Source organism: Oryzias melastigma, linkage group LG15 (assembly GCF_002922805.2).
Source record: "Oryzias melastigma strain HK-1 linkage group LG15, ASM292280v2, whole genome shotgun sequence".
Lineage (NCBI taxonomy): Eukaryota > Metazoa > Chordata > Actinopteri > Beloniformes > Adrianichthyidae > Oryzias > Oryzias melastigma.
The window spans coordinates 1,606,366-1,629,147 of NC_050526.1; the positions used below are offsets into that span (position 1 = coordinate 1,606,366).

General features: G+C 41.4%; 2 protein-coding genes across 5 annotated transcripts in view; both read left to right on the top strand.

Moving 5' to 3' along the window:
* Positions 1-2,546: 2,546 nt before the first annotated feature.
* LOC112138748 lies at positions 2,547-11,504 on the top strand. Of its 2 annotated transcripts, none has more exons than XM_024261378.2 (6): positions 2,547-3,182; positions 3,832-3,932; positions 5,298-5,424; positions 5,517-5,624; positions 9,050-9,503; positions 11,079-11,504. In XM_024261378.2, the coding sequence occupies exons 1-6, from the start codon at positions 2,844-2,846 to the stop codon at positions 11,363-11,365; spliced, it is 1,416 nt and encodes a 471-aa protein (XP_024117146.1). In that variant the 5' UTR covers positions 2,547-2,843; the 3' UTR covers positions 11,366-11,504. The 2 variants fall into 2 exon arrangements, with proteins under 2 accessions (XP_024117146.1, XP_024117145.1); XM_024261377.2 differs by having other exon boundaries at positions 2,549-3,182; positions 11,025-11,504.
* An 8,943-nt stretch (positions 11,505-20,447) lies between these two features.
* The window catches only part of itsn1 (intersectin 1 (SH3 domain protein)), a 63,309-nt gene continuing 60,974 nt past the window's right edge, over positions 20,448-22,782 (top strand). Inside the window, exon 1 of one of the 3 annotated variants that reach the window (XM_024261375.2) lies at positions 20,448-20,656. The gene's annotated coding sequence lies outside the window, so the exon portion shown is untranslated. Of the gene's footprint in view, positions 20,657-21,131; positions 21,212-22,782 lie in introns of those variants that run through there. The other 2 variants (XM_024261376.2, XM_036215678.1) reach the window with 2 other exon arrangements.

A 22,782-nucleotide genomic window follows, 5' to 3' on the forward strand; every position in this document is an offset into this window, starting at 1 on the left:
TCCAGGTGATGGCAGGTGGTGAACTCAAAACTCTGGTGAGCGCTCCCTCTGGTGACTGGAGATGGTAGCAGCAGGTTGATCCATGACAGAGATAAGTGACCTCCAGACAAACACAAGAGGGAAACATATATACTAACTGATCAAACCAAAACCCCCGAAAGAGGGTTTTGGTTTGATCAGTTAGTATATATGTATACTGAAGAAACTATCACAAAAACTAAGTCAGTTTTTTTTTTTTTTAAAACCAAAATTAACCTTAAATAAGTAACATACCATTTAACAAATCTTAAAATAAGAGGTAAATAAACCTAAAACAATTGAATACAAAAGATACTCCAAAGTGAATTCATACTTTTCTTTCTATTCAGTGGTTGAGTCCAATTAAGTCAACTTAGTCCAGCTGAGACCCTCTTGTTGCTGGCCAGGCTCCACCCACAGCAGCTTCCAGGAACAGGTGACTTCATGGTGTGTCTGCTTTTGCAGCCATCACATTCACGTTGATCTGAAGCTTCAGTCTGAAAAATATTCTCTGGGGGGGCGTGGCTTTTTTTGAGCGGTGCTGATGTGTCCCCGACCCCCCTGTCTGATCATGGTGGCTCCGTGTTTCGCTAGCGGAAATCCTCACCGCTGCTCGTCAAAGATGTCAGTTTCGTTTTGAGTTGGATGTCAGCCTGGACGAACTTTCCTCGATCCTATACATGAAGGTTATCTTCTCTTCTCCGGAACCTGAGCTCGGCACGCATGCTGGGTCAGGTAAGGGGTTGTACGCATGTGCAGCAGAGCAATGGTGACGTATTAACTGCTCAACAATTCAAAGAGATTTTCTGTGACAGTTGGATTGACAGCAATTTAAAAAGAGAAATCCTTGGAAATGCAAAAGCAAAATGATTTCTTACTACATTTATTCTCTTTCATTAAAAACATGCCACAAATGCATGTTAAAAACTTAAAACAGGATTTTCATTGGAGTGGGACCTTAAGGTTAATGATGGTTAAGATGAGTGTTTTACATCCAGTCGCCCCGCGACCCGATTAGTCGACTAATTGAACAAAATAATCAGAGATTAATTTTCTGATTGGTTAACCAGCTGAGGCCTCGTTAATCAATTTCAGCTGTATTGGTGTTCATGGAATTAACAACAGGTGCACTTCAGTGGCAACAATTAGAAAACCCTCCAAACAGGACTGGTGTTACATGTGGAGGTCATTTCAAGTTTCTCCCTCTTGATCTTTTTTGGCTGGTTTTCCACTCGTGCTGATTTTGGCTTGATAATTATCTCTACTGGCAGTATGAGGAGATTCCTTAACCCTACAGAAGTTGAACAGGTTGTCCAACTTCTCCAGGATGGCACATCCACACGTGCTGCAGCAAGAAGGTTTAATGTGTCTCCCAGCACAATCTCCAGAACATGGAGGAGATTTCAGGAGACTGGTGGTTATTCTGGGAGAGCTGGACAGGGCCGTAGAAGGTCCTCAACCCCTCAGGAGGACCCATACCTGCTCCTTTGTTCAAGGCGGAACAGGCTGAGCCCTGCTCGTGCCCTACAGAATGACCTCCAGAGGGCCACTGGTGTGAATGTCTCTACCCAAACAATCAGGAACAGACTTCATGAAGGTGGCCTGAGGGCCCCACGTCCTGTAGTGGGCCCTGTGCTCACTGCCCAGCACCGTGGAGCTCCACTGGCATTTGCTCAAGAACACCAGAATTAGCAAGTCCACCACTGGCGCCCTGTACTTTTCACAGACGAGAGCAGGTTCACCCTGAGCACCTGTGATAGACGTGAAAGAGTCTGGAGAAGACAAGGAGAACGTTATGCTGCCTGCAACGTGGTTCAACATGACAGGTTTGGTGGTGGGTCAGTGATGGTCTGGGGAGGCATATCCATGGAGGGACGCACAGACCTCTACTGCCTAGGAAATGGTGCTCTGACTGCCATAAGGTATCCAGATGAAATCCTTGAACCCATTGTCAGACCCTACGCTGGTGCAGTAGGTCCTAGTTTCCTTCTAATGAACGACAGAGTGTGGGGCCGCACAAGATACTGAAAAGCATTTTGAGTTGCAGAAATGAGAAGAAATGGACTAGCCTGCCACATCTTCATTTCACTCTGATTTTATGGTGTCTACACAATTGAGCCTCTGTAGGCTGAAAACTTGTATTTCCATTAAAAGACTTGACATCCTTTTGTTCCTAAGACACTGCCCTGTCATTATTTGTATAGATATCCAACTTCATATTGAGATCTGATGTATCTAATGTGTTTCTGTTAAGTGCTCCTTTAATTTTTGTGAGCAGTATGAAATCACCCGGCGATAGTGCTCTAGGGTTCACCACAATCCAAAAATGTAATTATTCTGATTCATTTTTGTAATTGACAGTAAAAATAAACATTGTAAATATACAGTTTTGTGAGTGATTTCATGTTGTGATTATTCACAGATAATAAGCGGTTGACCAATACTGTAACACAAGAGGTTTTTGATTAGTTACATTTTTTTAATTGATTCCCGGCCCTAAAATGTTTTTAAAAAGCAAGAAAAAAACGTTTTTTAGGGCAAATGTTTAATATTTTCAAATTAAAATTATAAGGTGTTCTTCTTAAAACTTTACATTCTGTTTGCAACATGGTGACACATAATCCCCGGATAGAAAGACGCAGTTGAAAACGGAGAAAGCCTGAAAGCTTCTGTTGGTTTGAGGAAACGCCAGCACATTCAGATGCTTTCACATTTGCAGCCTGAACTTCTGGTTCTTCAGATTAGACCTGCGACACTTTCACTTCCTCCTCTTCTACCGGAGTGATCATTTCCTCATTCAGCCTGAAGCACCGCCGAGCTCCAGTATGAAGGACGGATCCGGGCCAGCAGAACGGGCCGCGCTGTCCCGGCGGGAACTCTACGAGGATTACGTTAGGAGTTACCCGCAGCTGTACGCGGAGATCCGGCCGTGTGGAGACGTCCGCCTCCTGGAGAGAGCAGCCCAGTATCTGCGGGGGGAACCGGACCTCAGACGATGTTTCACCGTCTTCCCCTTCTATGAGGCGCTGACCGAACGGCAGGGGCACCAGAGCGCCAACTGCAGGAAGCACCTGGAGGCAGTCATCCGAAGTGTGGAGCTCCTGGAGACGGTGTGCGTAAACCTGCGGGTGCAGCCGTGGAGGAAGGAGATCCGTCACATTAAGGTCTTTCTGTCTTTCTTCTCCCCGGAGTGATTTCTTTGAACCAGCAAAAAGCTTTTGATACAGTGGACCACATTTATTTATTTTTAATTTGCAAGGTATTTCAACAAAACAACCACATTTACTTCGGCCTTGAGTTCTTCTGGGTTTATGAAACTTTTATTTCTTATGTGAAATTGCTGCACTCTGGTGCTGTGCCAGTGGCGGCAGTATGGAGAGAAATTAGCATCACCCCGATTTATGTGTGCGTAATTCCTGATTTGTGCGTAATTTGGGGTTTGTGCGTGCGTAATTCATGATTTGTAACTCGTATAATATATAATATATTGTGTGCATTAGTACAAACGTTACAAAATTAAAAAAATACAAGACACATGTAAAAATTAAAATTACAACAGCTTGAATCTAATTACACACGCAACTCTTTAAAAATCAGGCACTAATAACTTGTTCCGCACAAATCTGGGTTGAGACTGTTTTCACATTTCACAGATTCCTAAGTGGTGCGTTTACACACAGCTAGAATGCTTGCTCGTCAGAGTTTTCTTATCATCCGCTTTTAACTTAGATACACCCTTTGTTTGTGATGCTTGGAAGAACAAAAAAGTTCAGTGTCTTCAGGAAGGTTAATGATTCTGATTCTATCTTTCAGACCTTCACGGGCCCGTTTGTCTACTGTCTCCTGGGAGTCTTCAGCAGGTCTACCCTGCAGTCAATCCTGGCCTTTCTTGGCTACCTGCCCCACAATGAAGAGTGAGCATCAAACTGGACTGTACTACAGAGAGCATCATTAGTCAGGGCACACTTAGCTAAGGACTTACCTCCATGAGAATATGAATGTGAAGACTTAGACATATAAAATGAGTTATAAAAACAACTTTGAAAATGCTAAAGTAAAAACTAAAAACACCCCAAAAACTTGTAAGTAAAAGAATATATCCAAAGTAAATAAAAGGTTTGAAGGGTGTTCTAAACATGGATGTTTTGAGATTTGATCTAAAAACAGGAAGACCGCCCAGGTTTCAGACGCCTTTAGTTCCAGAATTGAAGTCTAAAAGCTCAGTTCTTCATGGCAGACCGTAGGTTTAAGGAGATGGATGACCCCCTGACTGTATCTGTTCCCTCTTGTCTTCCTAACCCCCGACAATAAGGGAGAAATACAGTATTTTCACCTAAATTTTTGACATTGAAGCGCAGTAAAAGATCAAATTACCAGACTCTCCAGGATTTCGCGGCAGATATTTATGATTGTTGCGGACTAAAACGGCTGATGTTGCAGAAGCTTTAGGGAAAAGTTTTAGAAAAGCGCCTTTAATTTTATTATTAAACTTGGCATGCCCACTGTTTTTATAGTGACATGAGCACTAGGAAAATACTGCACCATCACCAAACATGACATTGTTTTGCTTTCATTTACCATAAATAGAACTGTGAAACCTCAAACAAACTTTTGGTCTAATTTAGTTTACTGAGGAATTTTAGGCTTTTATGTTTAACTAGTATCTATGCAACGAAATTCCTTTTTTAAGGCTAATTTGGCATGTAGCCTACAAAGGTTTTTTGGGCTAATTTGGAATTTAGCTCATATTTAAGCAACACTAAATATTTTTGCAAATTTGGCATGTATTAGGGATTTAGCAGTTATACTACAAATTTTCATAAATGTAGGTCAACATGAGCACTCTTTATAAGTTCTTGGCTGAAACTTCTCCAGTCTTTTAGCAAATGTAAAAATTTGCAATTAGTTTTTGCATTTTCAGCAAATCCCTTCAGCAATTGAAGTGAATTGCATTACCATTTTTAGCAAAAAGGATCTTCAGCGATTATTTTCAACAAAAGCATTCACACTAGCATTATCACAGCTAATGCAACTTTTCTAGTTTGCAATTTATATTGTAATTTAGAACATCAGACCCTGGGATTTCCTGAATTATATTTTAGATTCTGTGTTTCACAGTTGAAGTTTATCTGATGTCTCTCATCTTTAAGTGGGTCGAAGTGTCCAATTAGTGCTTTTCTGCTCCTCGGAATGTACAGGATGATTAAAAAGGGACATGCAAAACACCGTTGTTGTGGAGGAGTGCTTAGGTTTATTTTTTCTTTTGTTCTTTTGTTCAGGGAATTCCGACTGAACATGGAGGTCAGCTCAGATGCAGCCCTGGTGCTGGGCTTTGAGCTGCTCCTGGCCAGGATGGAATGTCGTCTTCTGTTAGAGCTCCTGGTCAAAGATCAGCCGGGACCACAGGTCTGATTCCTATTATTTTAGTGTTTGTCAAAACATTTCAGGAAACCAATCAGCTGCCCTCCACCATGTGACAGTTCTGATCTCCACTGCAGGACTGGTTAGATGTTCTCCAAAGAGTTCAGCCCACAAAACCTCTGGAAGAAGAAAAGAAGAACACATCAGAGCAGAAGAAGGAAGAGAAGCTCAGTGATAAAAACGAGGTACAAAGAGAAAACTGCTTAACAAAAAGGATGATGGTCTTGGTGACAGGAGGGGGGATCAATCCTCACTTCACATTCATAAGTGTGGTAGTAGCAGCAGAAAAGGAAAGATTGGATTAAGGAGAAAGAATGTGGTTTGGTTCTGGTCTGGAAACTCTTGCCCAGTTTGTTTTTACTCTTTCTAAGATCTTGATGATCTCTGGACTTAAACATATGGTTGAAAATTGTTTAGTGGATTTAGAGAAGGTAATTGTGGTGGGCTGCTGAGCTCCAAAAGCCTCGCCCCCTCAGAGGATATTTTGGAAACAGAGACATCAGATCAACATGAAAAAAGGCTTTTTAAGACATTTAGGTTGTGGTATTTTGGTTAAAATCTTCATAATCATCATTAAAACACTAATAGGAACGTTTTTTTAATAAAAAAAAAAATGTCATAAGGAGACTTTAAATTAACTTGCATTTAAAAAGTTGTTGCATGTGTTTTTCTTGCTGGGACCATAGACTGTAGAATCGGTGGACAGCTCGACCCCTCCCTTCTTGTGTTTCAAAAAGAAGCCAAAATCCCATAGAATTCTATCCACCTTATTCCTACGCCCCATGAGCCTTTGCGTGAATTATGGGTGAAACTTCCGGTAGACGCCGGAACTTGCATATATTTACGTTACAACTGTAGAGCCGACAGCACAATTCCTTTTGATTTGGATCTATAACTATATATAAATGTGAAAAAATCAGCTGTCATGTCTTAAAAGTGGCGACCTAACAACTCCGGTGCTGCTAAAATTGAGGGATTGGAGGATGACCTTAAAAAACATAACATTTAGTAGCATTTTTAGCTACTGTTTTTAGCTACTTTCTCAATTCAGCTGCAGCAGGTGGTGAAGCTATGAACAATCTTAAAAGTTCACCTCATAATTCTTTATTCATGCCTATTTGTGCTAAAAGTTCACCTCATAATTCTTTATTTATGCCTATTTGTGCTAAAAGTTCACCTCATAATTCTTTATTTATGCCTATTTGTGCTAAAAGTTCACATCATAATTCTTTATTTATGCCTATTTGTGCTAAAAGTTCACATCATAATTCTTTATTTCTGCCTATTTCTGCCAGAGTTAGCACACAGTGCCGATCAATTGTAACGTTATCTCTTCACGTGCTTGTGTTTACATGCTGCGGGATGCATCGCGGTGGAGCTTTAGCCCGTTTCATGTTTTGACAAAGTCAGCTGCGGTTTAAACAGGTAATTTTTGAATAGCTGATACCAGGAAATGCAGCAATTACACACGGATTATCTTAACTTCTCTTGTGACACTGCTGTCAGCAGCGCGGTTAAGCTAGTTTCATATTCGACACTCGTCACACATTCACTAATGAACGGCAATATTTCTCAATCGCCTTTAATAAAAAACACCACAAATGTTTTTCCTGAGAGATAATAAAACAATCAACATTTCACATCTCTTTCAGCAGCAGCTCGGGCAAAGCGCTCCGGCTCCGCCCACATTGCAGCGGCGTTTGCGGTGGTCTGCTCGTTACGTGGATCGTGAATAATGAAAACGAGTCATGTGAAACATTGATTGTTTTATCATCTGTCAGTAAAACATTTTTGGTGTTTGTTTTTAGCAAAGGCGTTTGAGAAATATCGGCGTTCATCGCTGAATGTGTGACGAATGTCGAATATGAAACTAACTTAACCGCTGCTGTCAGGTCTCTGCAGTACCCGGCGTCTCTTCTTCTCTGGTGTTCTGGAGTAACCCGACCATAATGTTGGATACGGATTTAATTTAGTTTGGTTGTTACTACAACTACGAGCTGCAAAACATGCGCCTGAACTGCGCAAAGACATTTTTGAAAACTTTGAGGGAATAAGTAAAACACGCTTTTAAAGTTTGTATGCACCGCTAAAGCTAACAAAACCGCCAACTTTCAGTGGAAACAAATAGAGCCGTGCTATTCCGGAAGTTGCACACATAATCCATTTTACATGAGAGGCCCCCGGAATAAGGTGGATAGAGAAATAAACAGCTGCTGCTCAGTCATTCTATTTGTCTCAAGAGACGGAGGTAAGGTATTTCCTATGTGTGATGTCACACCCCACTTGTCCAGGGATAAAATATATGACCACTAATCTATGGTTGGAAGTCTGACATTTTCCAAACAGAAACCAGTGTTTAAAAACATAATTATGACATCTCTTGAAAATCTCAGAAAATTGGATTAAAGGAAGGCTGAGCAAAATGGCCAAAAAAAAAAATCTCAGATTTTTTAACACCAAATTTGATTTCCATTTTCCTTTTTTTTTTCATTTTCCCTTTACTTTCTTAAACAAAAAAATCAAATGTTGGAATATATTTAACAAAAACCTTTATTTTAACATCTGCTCTGGGAGTTGACCTAAATTTAAAGTGAAACCAAATATAAGCTGTAAAACTGCTTGTAGATTAATGTGGCAGGCTGCGCTGCCATCGTAAACAAGAACATTATTAACACAAAATGTTTGCAGCTAGAGGTAGAACATAATATTTCATAAGTTTACACAAGAGCGGGATTTCCAGTGACGTCTGAGAGAAGAAGAAGAAGCTTGATATGATCCTCAAAATTAGCCAAAAGGAAAAAATCTGCACACATTTTGTTCCGAGTCAAAGCGCTGCTCGCGAGCCTCGTTACAGCATGGCAGGGGATGAGAGCACCGAGTAACTGATTCTGCTCAGCTGTGTGTTTGGGTCAGGTTCCTCTGACAAGATTCTTTTGGAGAGGAAATGCTGTGTTTATTACCAATCCTTGGACAGACTAAAGGTGAGGATATTTTGAGCGCTCTTCTGATTTCTTTTTTTTTTAAGAAAAGCGCATCAGCTAGTCCCGACCTTCCAGTGATCCACGGCAAAGTGAGATACCTGTCTGGTGGGAAAGTGCCTGAGAGGTTTCTGAGCCTTCTGGCTGACATCTGCACATTACGGGAAAACAAGGGAAAAGATCAACCAGAGCTGAAAGACTCAGCCTGGATCATCCAACTGGCCCTTCTCACAGACATCACCGGCCACTTAAAAGCTTGGAACCTGCAGGTCAAAGGGAGATGCAAGCTTCCAAGTGATACAATGTGAGCTGTGAGAGCATTTCAAACCACAATAAGAGATCTATGGATACCTGATGAAAAACACAGTCACTTCCCAAAACTCAAGGAGCACTTTCTCACTCTGCATTTGTGGAGGTTTTGAATGAGCTGAAAGGAGAATTTGAATGCAGGTTCAGTGATTTTAATGAACACAAGGAACGACCCGGTCCTGGATAAGAGCAGCAGAAGATGGATGAATGATTCTGATCTACGCAGACTGGAATTTCTGATTACATGTATCTCATTTTTGAGGTTAAAATTCAATAATCTCTAAGCTATTTTGTTTAAATAGATTTCTTCTTCATCTTGACAGGCATCCAAGATCTTGAACAGCTGGCCCTTAAAACCTCAGCAGAAGTTTCCGCGCTACTGTCTCGGTGCAGATCAGTCAATAATGGAGATGCAGAGAACCTATCCCGACCTTGCCTTTAGGGGGCGCCCTCTGCATCAGGAACAGCTTCACAAGAAATCACTTTGCCTTTCTGAGAGATCTGAGGGAGATGCTGCTGTGGTCCTCAGCCGAGAGGATGTTGGTGAGACAGACAAAGACATGAACAGTGGTGAGATTTGCATAGGTGGGGCCACCCTCCCACCAGACTCAACTGGCAGCAACGGGAATGAAGAAAGAGTGGATGAGGCAATCAGTGACACTCCAGCCATCTCCTTGCACATCACCCTGAGAGCTGGGCAGCCAACAAACACAGGCTCCAGGTTGGACAGACCTTGCTTCTCTGCAGAGCTCCCTGCAAGGGTGCAGCAGCGGCCAGGTAAAGATTGTGCTCAGGTTCAGTTCAGTTACCTGGAGATATAGCCCCCACACCACTGATTTAATTTTTTATGTTTACTCCTAAAGGAGAGGGGTTGTTCTCCCTGATTATAGCTCTATTCATTGTTGAGCATGGGCCTCCCTGACTCACTTCATGCAGTTCAAGTACAGATGAGCATTTTCTCTGAAGCAACTTAATGGTCAGATTGAAGCGTGGTCTCAACTGGTATTCGCCCCCTCCCCATTGAAAAAAACCCCTGAAGGGTACAAATGTCAGAATGAATAGAGAACTGGCATAGCATAGGGACTCAGTGGTCTGGGTCCCAATGCTCACAAGCTACCTGGCGGACAGCGTAGCGAGCTCCGCTGCCCAGTGAGCCAGACTACTGAGTGCCCCCCCAAGCCAGTACGGGCATACAAAGGTGAGGCCACCATGGAACCCACGGAAAACCCACCTGGGGTCCACCAATTCAGCCCAAACGTAAACCCTATGGAGCCCACATTGAAATGTTCGCCGGGGTGTATTCTGCTTTTGCCCAACAGAAGCTGGAACATGTTCTGGCAACCCTGCAAGCCTAGCAGGTCAAGAAAATGGATGGCAGTTCAAAATAAGAGTCCTTGCATCAATCAGCCATTTTGGATTTGTATTTTAACCCCTGACTGAGTCACTGAAAACGCCATGTGCCAAAGCTGAGTCTCTGGTTCACCTGCTAAAGTTCAGATTTTTGAACTCTAACAAGACAGTAAACTTAAATCTTGTATTAAATATGTTTTCCTAATACTTTCCTTCTTGGAATTGTAATTTTTCATAAAATTAAATTTGAAAATCCTTATAGTCACTTAGCATCTTCTAAGCTGTTGCAGAGAAGAAATCCTATAGCCACCCCCGCAGTCACCTGAAAGAGAATGTGACCTTCCCCACACTTTCAAACAAAGAGATCCCAGCCAGCAGGGCCAAGTGGGCACCACATGGTTTAAAAATGGGCAGAAAATGTGGGCCCCTATTGGGTTTGTCCGCAGTTTCCATGGTGACCCCACCTGTGTTAGCCCACATTGGCTTAGTGGATACTCAGTGGGTAGGCCTATGCTATCCTGCTCCCTGGTGGACAGTGGAGCTCACTACAGCAGCGCTCACTAGCATACTACAGAGGAGTTTGCTAGCATGCTACAGAGGAACTCGCTAGCTTTCTACAGAGGAGCTTGCTAGCTCGCTAAAGCGGAGCTCGATACCATACTACAGCGGAGCTTGCTATCTCGCTTCAGCAGAGCTTGCTGGCATGCTACGGTGTCCACCAGGGTCTGGCTAGCGTAGCGAGCGAACCCACTGAGTCCCTATTTAAGTCAGTGTGGGCAAACACAGGTGACCACGGAAACTGCAGACAAACCTAACTGGGGCCCACATTTTCTGCTCACTTTTAAACAATATGAGGCCCACTTGGCCTTCGTGACTGGGATGGGACTAAAGAGAAGAAAATTAAGAGTTTTATATTCACCTATACTAAAAACACCTACATTTTTACAGACCGACAAAGGGACAGGAGGATGAAAGCAGCTCTTCAAACCTTGTGCTCCTCAGATGAAGATGAGAGGGACTTCAGGGAGTTGGTGAAGAAGATGGATCAGCCCACAGAGGAGAAGAGGAGGGAGGACCATCCAGTTAAAGACAGGAGGCTCGGAGAGGGGAAGTCCAGCTCAGAGGAAAGCCTCCTGGAATCTGCCCCATCTGCTTGCAGACTGCAGCCACAGCAGAACCTGATCACTGCAGGGCGGCATGCAGGTTTAAGGAATCCATTGGACTTTGTGCAGGGAGCAGCAGAAAAGTTGGCGGGTCAGGAGGAAAAAGAGTGCATAGTTTTTCTATAGTTTTACATTAAGATCTGGGCTGCCACAATTAGTCGACTAATCGTCTATTAAAAGTCGATTAATTGACTAATTTAATAGTCAATTAGTCGTTACTTTATTTTATAAGGAGCCAGAGTGTAGTAAAGTTGAACAAATTTGTGACCGTTCAGCACCAAAAAATGTACTGGTACTTCTTTCATTATTTGAGTCAGTGAGACCAGAACTTTATCTTTAGTGAAAAATAGTTCCTCATTACAGATGCCGACCTCATTAGAGAGATCAGGAATATACTTTCCATCAAACTCATTTTGACTGGTGACCTTTGACCCTATATACCCCTTATATATAAAATTGATATTAAAATGTTACGTCATCTTGAGGGGTGGGGCACCTGTCAAAATGAGAGTGATGGAAAGTATTCCTTGTTTCTTTCTCTCTCAAACTCTCTTGATTTTGTTTTAATACCAGAAACTAATGAAGGACAGATGTTGCATGATTCATTAAAAGTTGAATAAACTATTATTTTAATTGTCTTTATTTTTAGTTAACTTAAAGCTAATGATGGTTAAGATCTGTGCTTTACATCCACTTTGTACATGATCCGATTAGTCGATTAATCTGAAAAAATAATTGTTGATTAGTCGACTATCAAAATATTCATTTGTGGCAGCCCTACGGAGAACATTTTGTGTTAGAAGCAGAAATGAACTTGCTGCACATTTTGAGAACAGCAGCAGACATGTTAAACCCCAGCCTGAGCAGAGTGACCAGGGGTCCTATTTCGACAACTTTGCGCAGATTTCAGCAAACATTACATACACACAAATGAAATGAATGAAAATGTGCAAAACAATTTTCAGGTTTATAAAACCGTGGGTGTGAGTTTTCACACAGAGCTCACACAGAAACACCATTCTTCAATCAGATATGCATGATTATACAGTACATGTGATGTTCTGCCCCACACATTAGTTCATAGGTCTATCATATAATGAGAAACTAATAGAAACTCTTAGTTTTTTGAAAAGCAGTTATGGTTGGTCTATCACAAAACAGATTATGGAAATGTAAATTAAGTGGCGTTGGTGTTCTGAAGGGTGGAATGTCAGGTTTTTCTGTGTGAGTGACGAGAATACATTATTGGGCCCCCGCCTCTTCAGCCACAGGGGACGGGGCATCATGGTGCTTTTAAACCAGTAACCCTGTTTCAGACGCAGATGCTGTTAATTGTTTAAACATAAAAATGTGAATTTAAAACATTCTTTCTGTATATTTTTGTAGTGTGATGTAATAAAGGAACAATGAAAGGCGTAACAGCTGCTCCTTACTGCCACTTCTTGAGGTTTTCATCTCAGAGCTGCTGATCTCATTGGTTGTAACTTAATTTATTGTATTACAGAATTACTCATTCCTGTTCTATCATATCTACCACTAACTTAATATTTGGTAACAAAATTTTTTGTTCAGAGTAAAAATGTGTGTCACATTAGTCTGTGTGAGTCATGTCTGCAACAATGATTAATATATCTATTTTTCCATCAAAATTCTCCAATTCTTGAGAAACCATGCCAGTCTCCATTCAATGTTGATTGTGTGTTACAGGTAACACACTGCTGACAAATGAACAGATTTTTCCTTTGTGCAAGAATCTAATCAACTGAGCTTGTAAATGCTGATTACCCAAGCTCAGAAAGGAGGAGGATTGATTGATGAAGTTCAATAGTATGACTGGCTTATAAACTTGACAAAGTGAAGTAGCGTGTGTGTGTGTCTGCTTGTTGTGTTTCCTGGGGTAAATTCATAAACTAAAAGTATTAGTCCGTGTTTCTGCTAAGAGGAACTGATCTCTCCTTCTCCTTTTTTTCTCCCCAAACCATGTACACACGTAGGCGGGTATTTCTACAAACGCATATCTGCTGACCTCCGTTTTATAAAAAGTGTTGCGTCCACACATGATCGTTTTAAAAATAATTCCATCCACACATCCCCGCATACTTGCGCTCTTGGACACGGTTATGAGCTTGCCACAACAGTAGTTAACGGTGTTTCCATTAATCTCCTAATGGAAACACCACAATTTCGAAAAAAAATCGCATTTTTCGAAAAAAAAAGGTTTTGCGCTTAGAGGAAGTGGTATTTGGGGCGTATCGAAACAGACATTTTTCGCAAAACTGTAATGGAAAGACTTTTTTCGAAATAGATGCGCCTCTTTGTCTGTCCTGAGCGCAACACAGCGGGCGGCAGGAGAGATCAAACAGCGTCACGGCTTCATCTCCAGCTACACTTCTGCAGCTTGGAGCCTGAAGTTGCTGAAGTCTCGTTTGAGGAAAAGTGCGAGTGCAGGGACAGAAACTTAAATGGATCTCGTCATGTTTTTAAACAGAAAAAGGTCCAGCAGCTTACTTGCTGGAATGGTTATTTTTTTTTAAACCGCTGAACAGGTTTCTCACCTGATTCTGTCAATAGACTCTGCAGGGCACACGCTCTCCAGACAGAGCTGTGACGTCACCGCAATGCTCCTTTTTTAGTGAATCAAATAAAAAAACACTTGTTCCCATTCATCGTCGTGCTTATAATGACTTATCGCGTGAGTCGGGTTGTGCTTACTTAGGGCTGCCACAAACGATTATTTCAATAGTCGACTAATCTCCGATTATTTTTTTCGATTAGTCGACTAATCGGTTTGTCCGGCGACTGGATGTAAAACACACATCTTAACCATAATTGACTTTAAATTTCAAGTGTTTAAGCTATATGCTAACTAAAAATAAAGACAATAGTTTATTAAGTCTTTTAATGAATCATGCAGGTGTAATGGTTGCCATTGAATGCCAGTTGTAACCATGATTCTCGTGTTAACCGAGTTGTTTTGAGCTGGGTTTAATCCACGTTAAGAGGTCATGAGTTGTTTTTATTTTGTAAGCCACAAAGGACAGGACGAGCGGGACTGTGGCCGAGTGAGTGAAAGGACTCCTGATTTTCTTGAATGGAGACAGGTGCGCAGGAGGGAGGTGTGTGGCTCAGCAGATGCCGGCAGAGCCGCCAGCAGCACGGAGCGGATGATTACGGTGTGGAGGAAGTTTGCCGTCTCTTTGTGGATTGTACCGTCAAAACATTTTTTGAGAGGTTTTTTTCCCTGAGTTGGATTATCTTCTTCATTTTTTTCCCAATCATCATTTTCCTCGTGGAAAGGGTTTCATAAAGCGGATGAAGCGGCTTTCCCACAGTCACGTGAGCTGGACAGACTTTATTTTTTTTCTCTCTCTTTCCTCGCGTTGTCATAACTGTGGGACTTGGGGTTTGGACTAAGGGGAACATATTTATTTGTATTTTGTGCGTGTGGAATATTGGGGGCTTGTTGTTATTGGGTTGATTGGATTTGTGAAGCACCTTCTCATATGAATATAAATAACATGGGATTACTTAAAGGCATTTGTCTGTGTTAAAAATATCTCTTTCGCCTGCATTGAACAGTTTTGAGGTAAAAATAAAATTTAAAAGTAAAAACAAATATTTTAATGTGGACGATTCCTGAGCGGGATTCGAACCCATAACCTTCTGTATGTGAGTCCGCAGCCATAACCACTTGACCATCTAGTGGCGGAATCTGGAATGCATGTCAAACTTAAATTTAAACATGACATTCTGCATTGCGAAATCAGGAAGTCATTCTTGATGGTTTAAAGGCATTTGTCTGTGTTAAAAATATTTCTTTCACCTGCATTGAACAGTTTTGAGGTAAAAATAAAATTTAAAAGTAAAAACAAATATTTAATGTGGACTATTCCTGAGCGGGATTCGAACTCATGACCTTCTGAATGTGAGTCGGCAGCCATAACATCTTGACCATCTAGTGGCGGAATCTGGGATGCATGTCAAACTTAAATTTAAACCTGACATTCTGCATTGCGAAATCAGGAAGTCATTCTTGGTGGTTTAAAGGCATTTGTCTGTGTTAAAAATATTTCTTTCACCTGCATTGAACAGTTTTGAGGTAAAAATAAAATTTAAAAGTAAAAACAAATATTTAATGTGGACTATTCCTGAGCGGGATTCGAACCCATGACCTTCTGAATGTGAGTCCGCAGCCATAACCAATTGACCGTCTAGTGGCGGAATCTGGAATGCATGTCAAATTTAAATTTAAACCTGACATTCTGCATTGCGAAATCAGGAAGTCATTGTTGATGGTTTAATCGACTTTCTGTGTGAATTATTAACACTGTTTTTTTTATTTAATTTCTTTGAGGGATAAACAAAAGAACAAATTATAACATTGAATGCACCCATGCCTATAGAAGGGTGTTGTGACGCCCCCTCTAGAGAGGAGGAGTGATCGTTACAGATGGTGGCCAGTATGGGGACCGCATTCAATGTGTAAAAAAAAAGAAAAGAAAAAATATAAAAAACATGTTACATTTAATGATTTAACCATTCGCCCTTTGAGTAATACTGAGTTTGTAGGAACAATAAACACTGTCCTGAAGGGTCCGGCTCGGAGCTGGTGGCTCGCGGCCCGTGGAAAAATTAACAACTGAGATGAGTTTAAAATAGCTTTCCTGGAGGCTTTCCTGCCCTCAGATTATTCGTCAGAAATAGAGGAGCAGCTTCGCCAAAGTGTTCAAACTCCAACTCAAGCCTTAAGAGACTTTGCATATGATCAGCGGGCACTCTGTCTTAAATGGCGGCCTGATATGCCAGAAGCAGAGATTGTGCGGCGCATTCTGGACGCATGCAATCCCAGACTAGCCAGCGGTCTGCGGGGCATAGTTTCCACAGTTGAACAGTTGGTTGACGTGGGTTCCCTCATAGAAAAAGACTGGAGTCACACTAAAGACTATTGGAGCCGTGTCAAGCAGACCAACCCCACAGACCGGTCATCAAAAAGAACAACTCGGAAGCCTGGTCAAGGGCTGGGTCGTGGACAGGGTGCAGATGTGGCCGCAGTGCAAGGCACCCCAACTCTTCTGGTGGTGCCGGTGGATATATGTGGACACAAAGGAGATGCTGTGCTGGATACAGGCTGCACATACTCCCTGATGAGCTCCTCCCTGTGGAATGACATTTAAAAAGGCTGGTGAGACATTAGGGTCAAATAATAATCTCAAGTTTGTCAAGGCTAACGGACAAGAAAACAAAGCCCTGGGAAAAGCTAACCTTCTGCTCACCCTAAACAATGTCCATTACCATGTCTGCGTTTACATCCTTGGAAAAAATCAGTTATGTATGCCTCTGCTTCTCGGCCTGGACTTTCTGTGTACAAGTCAGCTTACTTTAAAACCCCATATTGGAAAATATATAATGACTGGGGGCAAAGAGTACGCATTCCTGCGGAAAACCAGAGAGACTCTGGCATGGAGCCGTGTGGAGCCGTCCGCGTACTAGCTGTTGAAGACTCGAGTAACAACCAACCTGCTTCACTGCTTTTGGAGGCTCAACCTGAGGTGGTCTGGTCACTGCTGCAGAAGTGGTCTAAAGTTTGGACTACCAACACAGGGAATACCAACGTTATCAAACATCACATCCTGACAACAGATGAGCTTCCTGTGCGGAAAAGAGCCTACAGAGTGTCCCCTCAAAAACAAGCTGTTATCGACGAACATCTCGATAACATGTTATCCAATGGCATCATAGAACCTTCATCATCGGCATGGGCTTCTCCAGTGGTCTTAGTCCCAAAGAAGTGCGGTTCACTCCGGTTTTTGCGTGGACTACAGGGCGCTAAATGCCAAGACACACCATGACTTCTACCCAATGCCACTAAAGCATGAAATTCTTGAATCCTTGCAGGGGGCCAAGTATTTTAGTTCACTCGACCTGCAAAGTGGTTATTGGCAAGTTGCCATGGGAGAGGACAGCAAGTATACAACTGCCATGATCACCCATCGAAGACTTTTTCAATTCCGGGTCATGCCTTTTGGTTTGCGCAATGCCGGGGCCACTTTTCAACGATTGATGGAACAAGTATTAGGAGACCTGAAACAACTGCTTTGGATATATAGACGACATCATTGTTTTTTCAAAAACCCAAGAACAACATCTGAAGGACCATTTGCTTTGCTCCACCGTCTCTACATTGAACAGTCATGCGATGAGCTTTCAGAATTACTTTTAGAACCAAAACCCTGCAGGATTTCCATGTATGAAGGCCACAACTCTTTTTTTTTTCGACTCTGAAAATTTCAGTTTCAAAACTTTTGGCCCCATTATGGCGCATTGGGGCGGGGCTAAGACGAAGGACCAATGAAAATCGATGAGGGTGGTAATTTCAGTCTCTAGACTTAGACTTTGCTTTATTAATCCCTTTGGGATGGCACCCTAGGGGAAATTAAGGCAAAGTCCAAAGAACACTCCAGGCCAAAAATAAAAACATAACACGCAGGATTTAAAAAAAACCTGGCAAGAGAGACAAGAAAGCTGGGGCCCGTTTCAAGAAGCAGGTTCAACAAATTTAGAGTTCAAACCTGAACTTAGAGTCACTGGACTCTAAATTCTCAAACTCAGGGTTTTCGGTTTCAGAACAGCTGAAAATGTTTGATTCAATCAACTTGAAGTTGTTAGAACCAGAATCAGGTGCGAGCGTTGCGACCACAAAAAGCCCAAATCAATGGAGCAAAGACAGTACGATTCACCATGGCAACGGGAGAAAACACCTGAGTTTTGTACTTCCGGCGGCGGAAATTGATAAGTTCCTTCAAGCATATGCAACTATAGGAGCGCATTTTCTGTAGAAAAGCGACACAGCTGCAGTGGTGTCCTCTACCAAATCCTCTACCGACGTAAATAACATTTCCTCTGGATTAATCAGCCTCTTCTCTACATGATCTTCTATGAATGAATGTCATTTTGGTTTCTGCGTGGTGGAAATGTGACGTCTCTAACGTGAATGTTCTCTACATGTTAATGAGGAACTCATATTTGATCTTCCTTCACTTTAAAAAGGGGCGGAGACCGCAGAGAACTCTAAGTTTCCTGAAGAAAACCTGCTCCAGACCAGGTTACGTTCACAGACTCAGTTACCATATTGATTGATTCTGAGTTCAGCTTAACCCACTTGAAACGGGCTTGGTTTAGACCACTTTCACGGGTTTGAGTTATCTCTCTTTCTGAAGCCGAAAACTCAGAGTTTTGGTGAATTTGGAGTTCACAAACTCAGAGTTCCAACAAAACCTGCTTCTTGAAACGGGCCCCCGGTGCATAGAGAGACAAAACAAAGGTAGGAAAGTGAGGGGAGGAAACCATGAAATAGAAAAGGGAGGGAAAAACAATAAGGCACAGGTGAAACCCATTAAGGAGGAGTGATCAGCCCAGGGGGAAAACCATAGACTTAATTAATATATAATCCCTCGTTTTCTATTCAGTATTGCTGTAAAATTATTTCCAATTGTTTGACCTTTCCAGCAATTGTGGGTGGGCTCATAATTGTCCTTTGTGATTAAGAAAAAATAATTTATCTAATTGCTTGTTTGTGACAATACATAAATAAACACACTCAAACAAAGTATGTGGCAATGTACATCTTTTGTGAACTTCTTTATTTTGCTTACATGTTTATTTCACAGGCTTTTTTCAGAATTTGCCACTTCAAACTCAAATTATATATACATTTTTGTCCTCTAGATGTCCTCCTAGAGCAAATAAAGCTTCATAAAGCATTCCACTGGAGTGAATTAATTGGATTACCTCCGATAATGCTAGTGTGAATGCTGTAATCTGAATTTGGCCGCTGAAGACGGTCGTGCTGATAGTTGAAGATGCTGAAATTCATGGCTAAAAACGCAGACGTTGAAAATTGAAAACGCTGAAGCTGATAGCCAGCTAAAATATTAGCTAAATGCCAAATTAACCTAAAAAACTTAAAAAAATAAATAAATAAGTAAGTTAGCCAAAAAGCTAGCCTGTAACTGACAAATTAGCTGAACTCCAAAATAGCCTAAAAAAGGGGGGGAAAAAGCCAAAATTAGCCAAAACAGCTAGTGTGTAAACATTAGCTAAACTCCAAAACAGCCTAAAAAAACTTTATAAAGCCTAAATTAGCCAAAACAGCAAGCATGTAGCGTAAATATTACCTAAACTCCAAAACCGCCCATAAAACTAAAACAAGGAGTATATAGCAGGAATGTCAAATTAATTCGCACAGGGGGGCAAAATCTAACACCTTAGGTCGAACAGGATAAACATTTATTGAACACTCTAAAACGGCAGTTTTAAAACTTTAAAACCATAACTTTTTAACATAATTAATGAACTAGATATATAGCATTACCTGAGATACCTGAAATTGGCCACTGAAGATGCTAGTGCTAGCAGCTGAAATTAAAAGCCTAAAAAAATAAAATAAATAAATAAAAAATTCAGTTAGCCCCAAAAAATAGCTAAACTTCAAAATATCCTTAAAATCTGAAAAAGGTCTAAATTAGCTAAAACAGCTAGCGTATAAATATTAGCTAAACTTCAAATCAGGGTAAAAGACACAAATGAAAAAAAGCCAAAATTAGCCAAAACAGCTTTTTAAAAACGTCACTTTCCAACATAATTATTAATAATAAAAAGGTAGGAATATTATTCCAGAATAAATCAACTTAAACCTTAATTAATTTTCAATATTTTACGCTCCATAGAAATATATATTAAATAAATACATTTGTCAAAATTATACAAGTTAAAAATAAGCGCAAGATAACATCAGGCCTTTAATAACAATAAAATAAAATGAACTGATGGGCCGGATATAGTTACTGGAGGGCCGGATCCGGCCCCCGGTCCTTGACTTTGACAAGTGCTTTATTCAGTCAATGGCTGTATTCCACGGTCTTCCTCTGAGTTAAGAAGCCAGCGTTGTGCTGCCCAGGATGGGACAAAACATTCTTCCAGAGGCAAGAACCCTGGATTTACACAAACGGGCTCATCGACTGAAATGTCTTCTTTCTGCTACTTTTCCTTTCTGCTAATGTGCAACTATCCGGCTTGGGTGCCGAAAGAGTTGCCACTTTTTAGTATGCCGAGCCAAAACAGCCGATTTTTCAACGCTATCTTGCTGCCAGCATCCAACACAGGCTTTTAATCCGTTTATCACGGCTACCGCGATGTTTTACCTTCATGGTCTGTCAAATCTCGCGAGATCAGTCTGGCGTTACCCCATTTTCCAGCTGTCGCTGTGTTGGCTGGTATTCCCAATCCACCAAGAGTCTCAAAAAAGGATTTTTAAGACAAAGCACCGCCGTTTAGGATTATATACTATTATCATTTGGTTAAACGAACCCTAAATGAGTACAATTATCCTGTGAATGGCAATGGAAGTTGAACTATGAGGTAAGAGAAGTGAAAGACTGAGCGGATTTACTAGTAGCTGACGTTAGCTCAGTACCAGTTAGCCCGCCTGCTAGCCTTACGGGAAGGGCAGGTTCGGGTCATTTCAACAATATTTAATTCAGTAGAGGTGAGGTGTGACTTTTGCGCTATCAGGAACGGTGATGGCTTTGAGTGTGTGGCCGTTTTGGAGCCAGCCAAAGCTGGATGATGGTGCATTCACAACACTTTTTGGAGTTAGCTTGGACGCTACATCAAAATCACAGCCTCGGGACTCCATCGTTGAGCTGACGCTCACGTCCACCCTCCGCAGACTCGCACTCGGGTGTGCTTGAGGCGGAGAGGAGATTGATGGACAGGACTAGCTAGAGCGGGAGTACAGACCGGAAGGGCCCCGTGGGGCGGAGAGTGTTTCTGCAATCCTAGCATTTGGAAGTGTCGTTTCAGCTAGCCGGTGCTCCTCTCACTGTCCCTTTACGTCGTCGTGCTTTTCCGAGGTCACTGTGGGAAGACAAGAGACGCCTCGTCAACCGGAGATCCAGCTGAAGCTTTCAGGAAGTGAGATTTATCTTTCCTGTTACTGTACAGACCGCAGGCCATTTCTGGAGCCGTAGCCTTCTCTATCAGCTCTCAGAGATCAGGATGCCCGGTTACCATGGTTACATGGATGCTGACCAGTTTATCTATCTATTTATCTGTGTCTTTCAGACGTGTAAAATTTCAAGCTAGCATAGGCTAAAAAGCATAAACCCGATATGTTTTTAGCATTTATTTCCTTTTCTGAATATGATATAAATGTGAATAAAAAGTGAAATTTTTACCTCTTAAATACAATGATTTCAGTTTTGTTGTCAAACAGATAGGTTTGCTGACATTGGTTTTGCTAAATGGGTTCATAGTCAAAGCACAACTTTACTGTGTGACTACTGAGTGACTTTGGTGCAAATGTATATAATCCTCTGCTGCAATATTATTTTAGTAAAGTGTTTGCTGAAATACTTGTTATTCTGACAGTTTGCCATGCATTGTTTGTGCACATCTATGGTTTATGTCAGTTCTATTTATGCATACATACACACAAGTCTGCATTGCTGTTAGAATACTGGAGGATGATGGCACAGAGGCTCCAGGGAGGGATGGAGTTGTGAAACTTTGGAAAGCACAGGGATCAATTTAGCTGCTTACCTATAAGCCCCACTCCACCCTGCAAAATCTTGTTCTACAGTGTTTTATGGTGTTTCCATTCTGAGACTGTGCATTAGGGGTGTAACGGATCAGAAGCCACGGTTCATCACACTTGTGTACCGCAGACTTCACCAACCTCCACCCCCCGCGCGTAATTAAAATCAATTGCATAATTGAAATCAATTGTCCGTTCACATCGAATGCAGTTCACGTCAAATTCATGTAAATCGTCTTTGTTTTAACAAGTGCTAAAGTAGCTGCTTGGCAGCTCTCCAAAAATGTGAGAATTTGAAGCTTCCGCTCCCATGAAAAACTTTTCTGAACTTTATCATGGAGGACCTGAATGGTGAAATAACAGGTTAATTGAATTTTAAGAGCTGAGGAAAAGTATCGGTAGACATCTCCATGTCTGGTTCAGAAAATCCCCCCCTTAGGATCCACCATAGCAGCAGCTGTCCCGCACAGAAGAAAGCCACTGCTCCATAACAGGGACGCGTGCAGTCAGGGGACAATAGTATGGCAAGCGAAAGGGATCGTAAATCGCCAGCAAAAGGGGGCACGGCAATGCCATGTTTTACAAATAACAATTAGTTAAATGTTCCAGGGGTTAGTTTCAATAAAATAATACCAAAAAATAATTTTAAGTTTAATTTTAACTGATTTATGTACGATTTAATTCGGACATCAGTGTTTTAGGAGCACTCCAGATAGGTTTGGTATTTTCAACACTATTTTTAAGCATTCTTTTCTCTCAGTTTTTTTACAGTTGATCTAAAGACATGTAAATGTAATCAGAAACTACATGCTATATAATCTTGTGTTCAAAGTTTAAAGATGTTTTGTTTTAATAAATAGGCCTCAATGAACAAACATTATTAAATATTAGTTTTGAAGCTTTTCCAAAAATAATTTTTAGGCTTTTATCTTGTTTTTTGCAGTCCCCC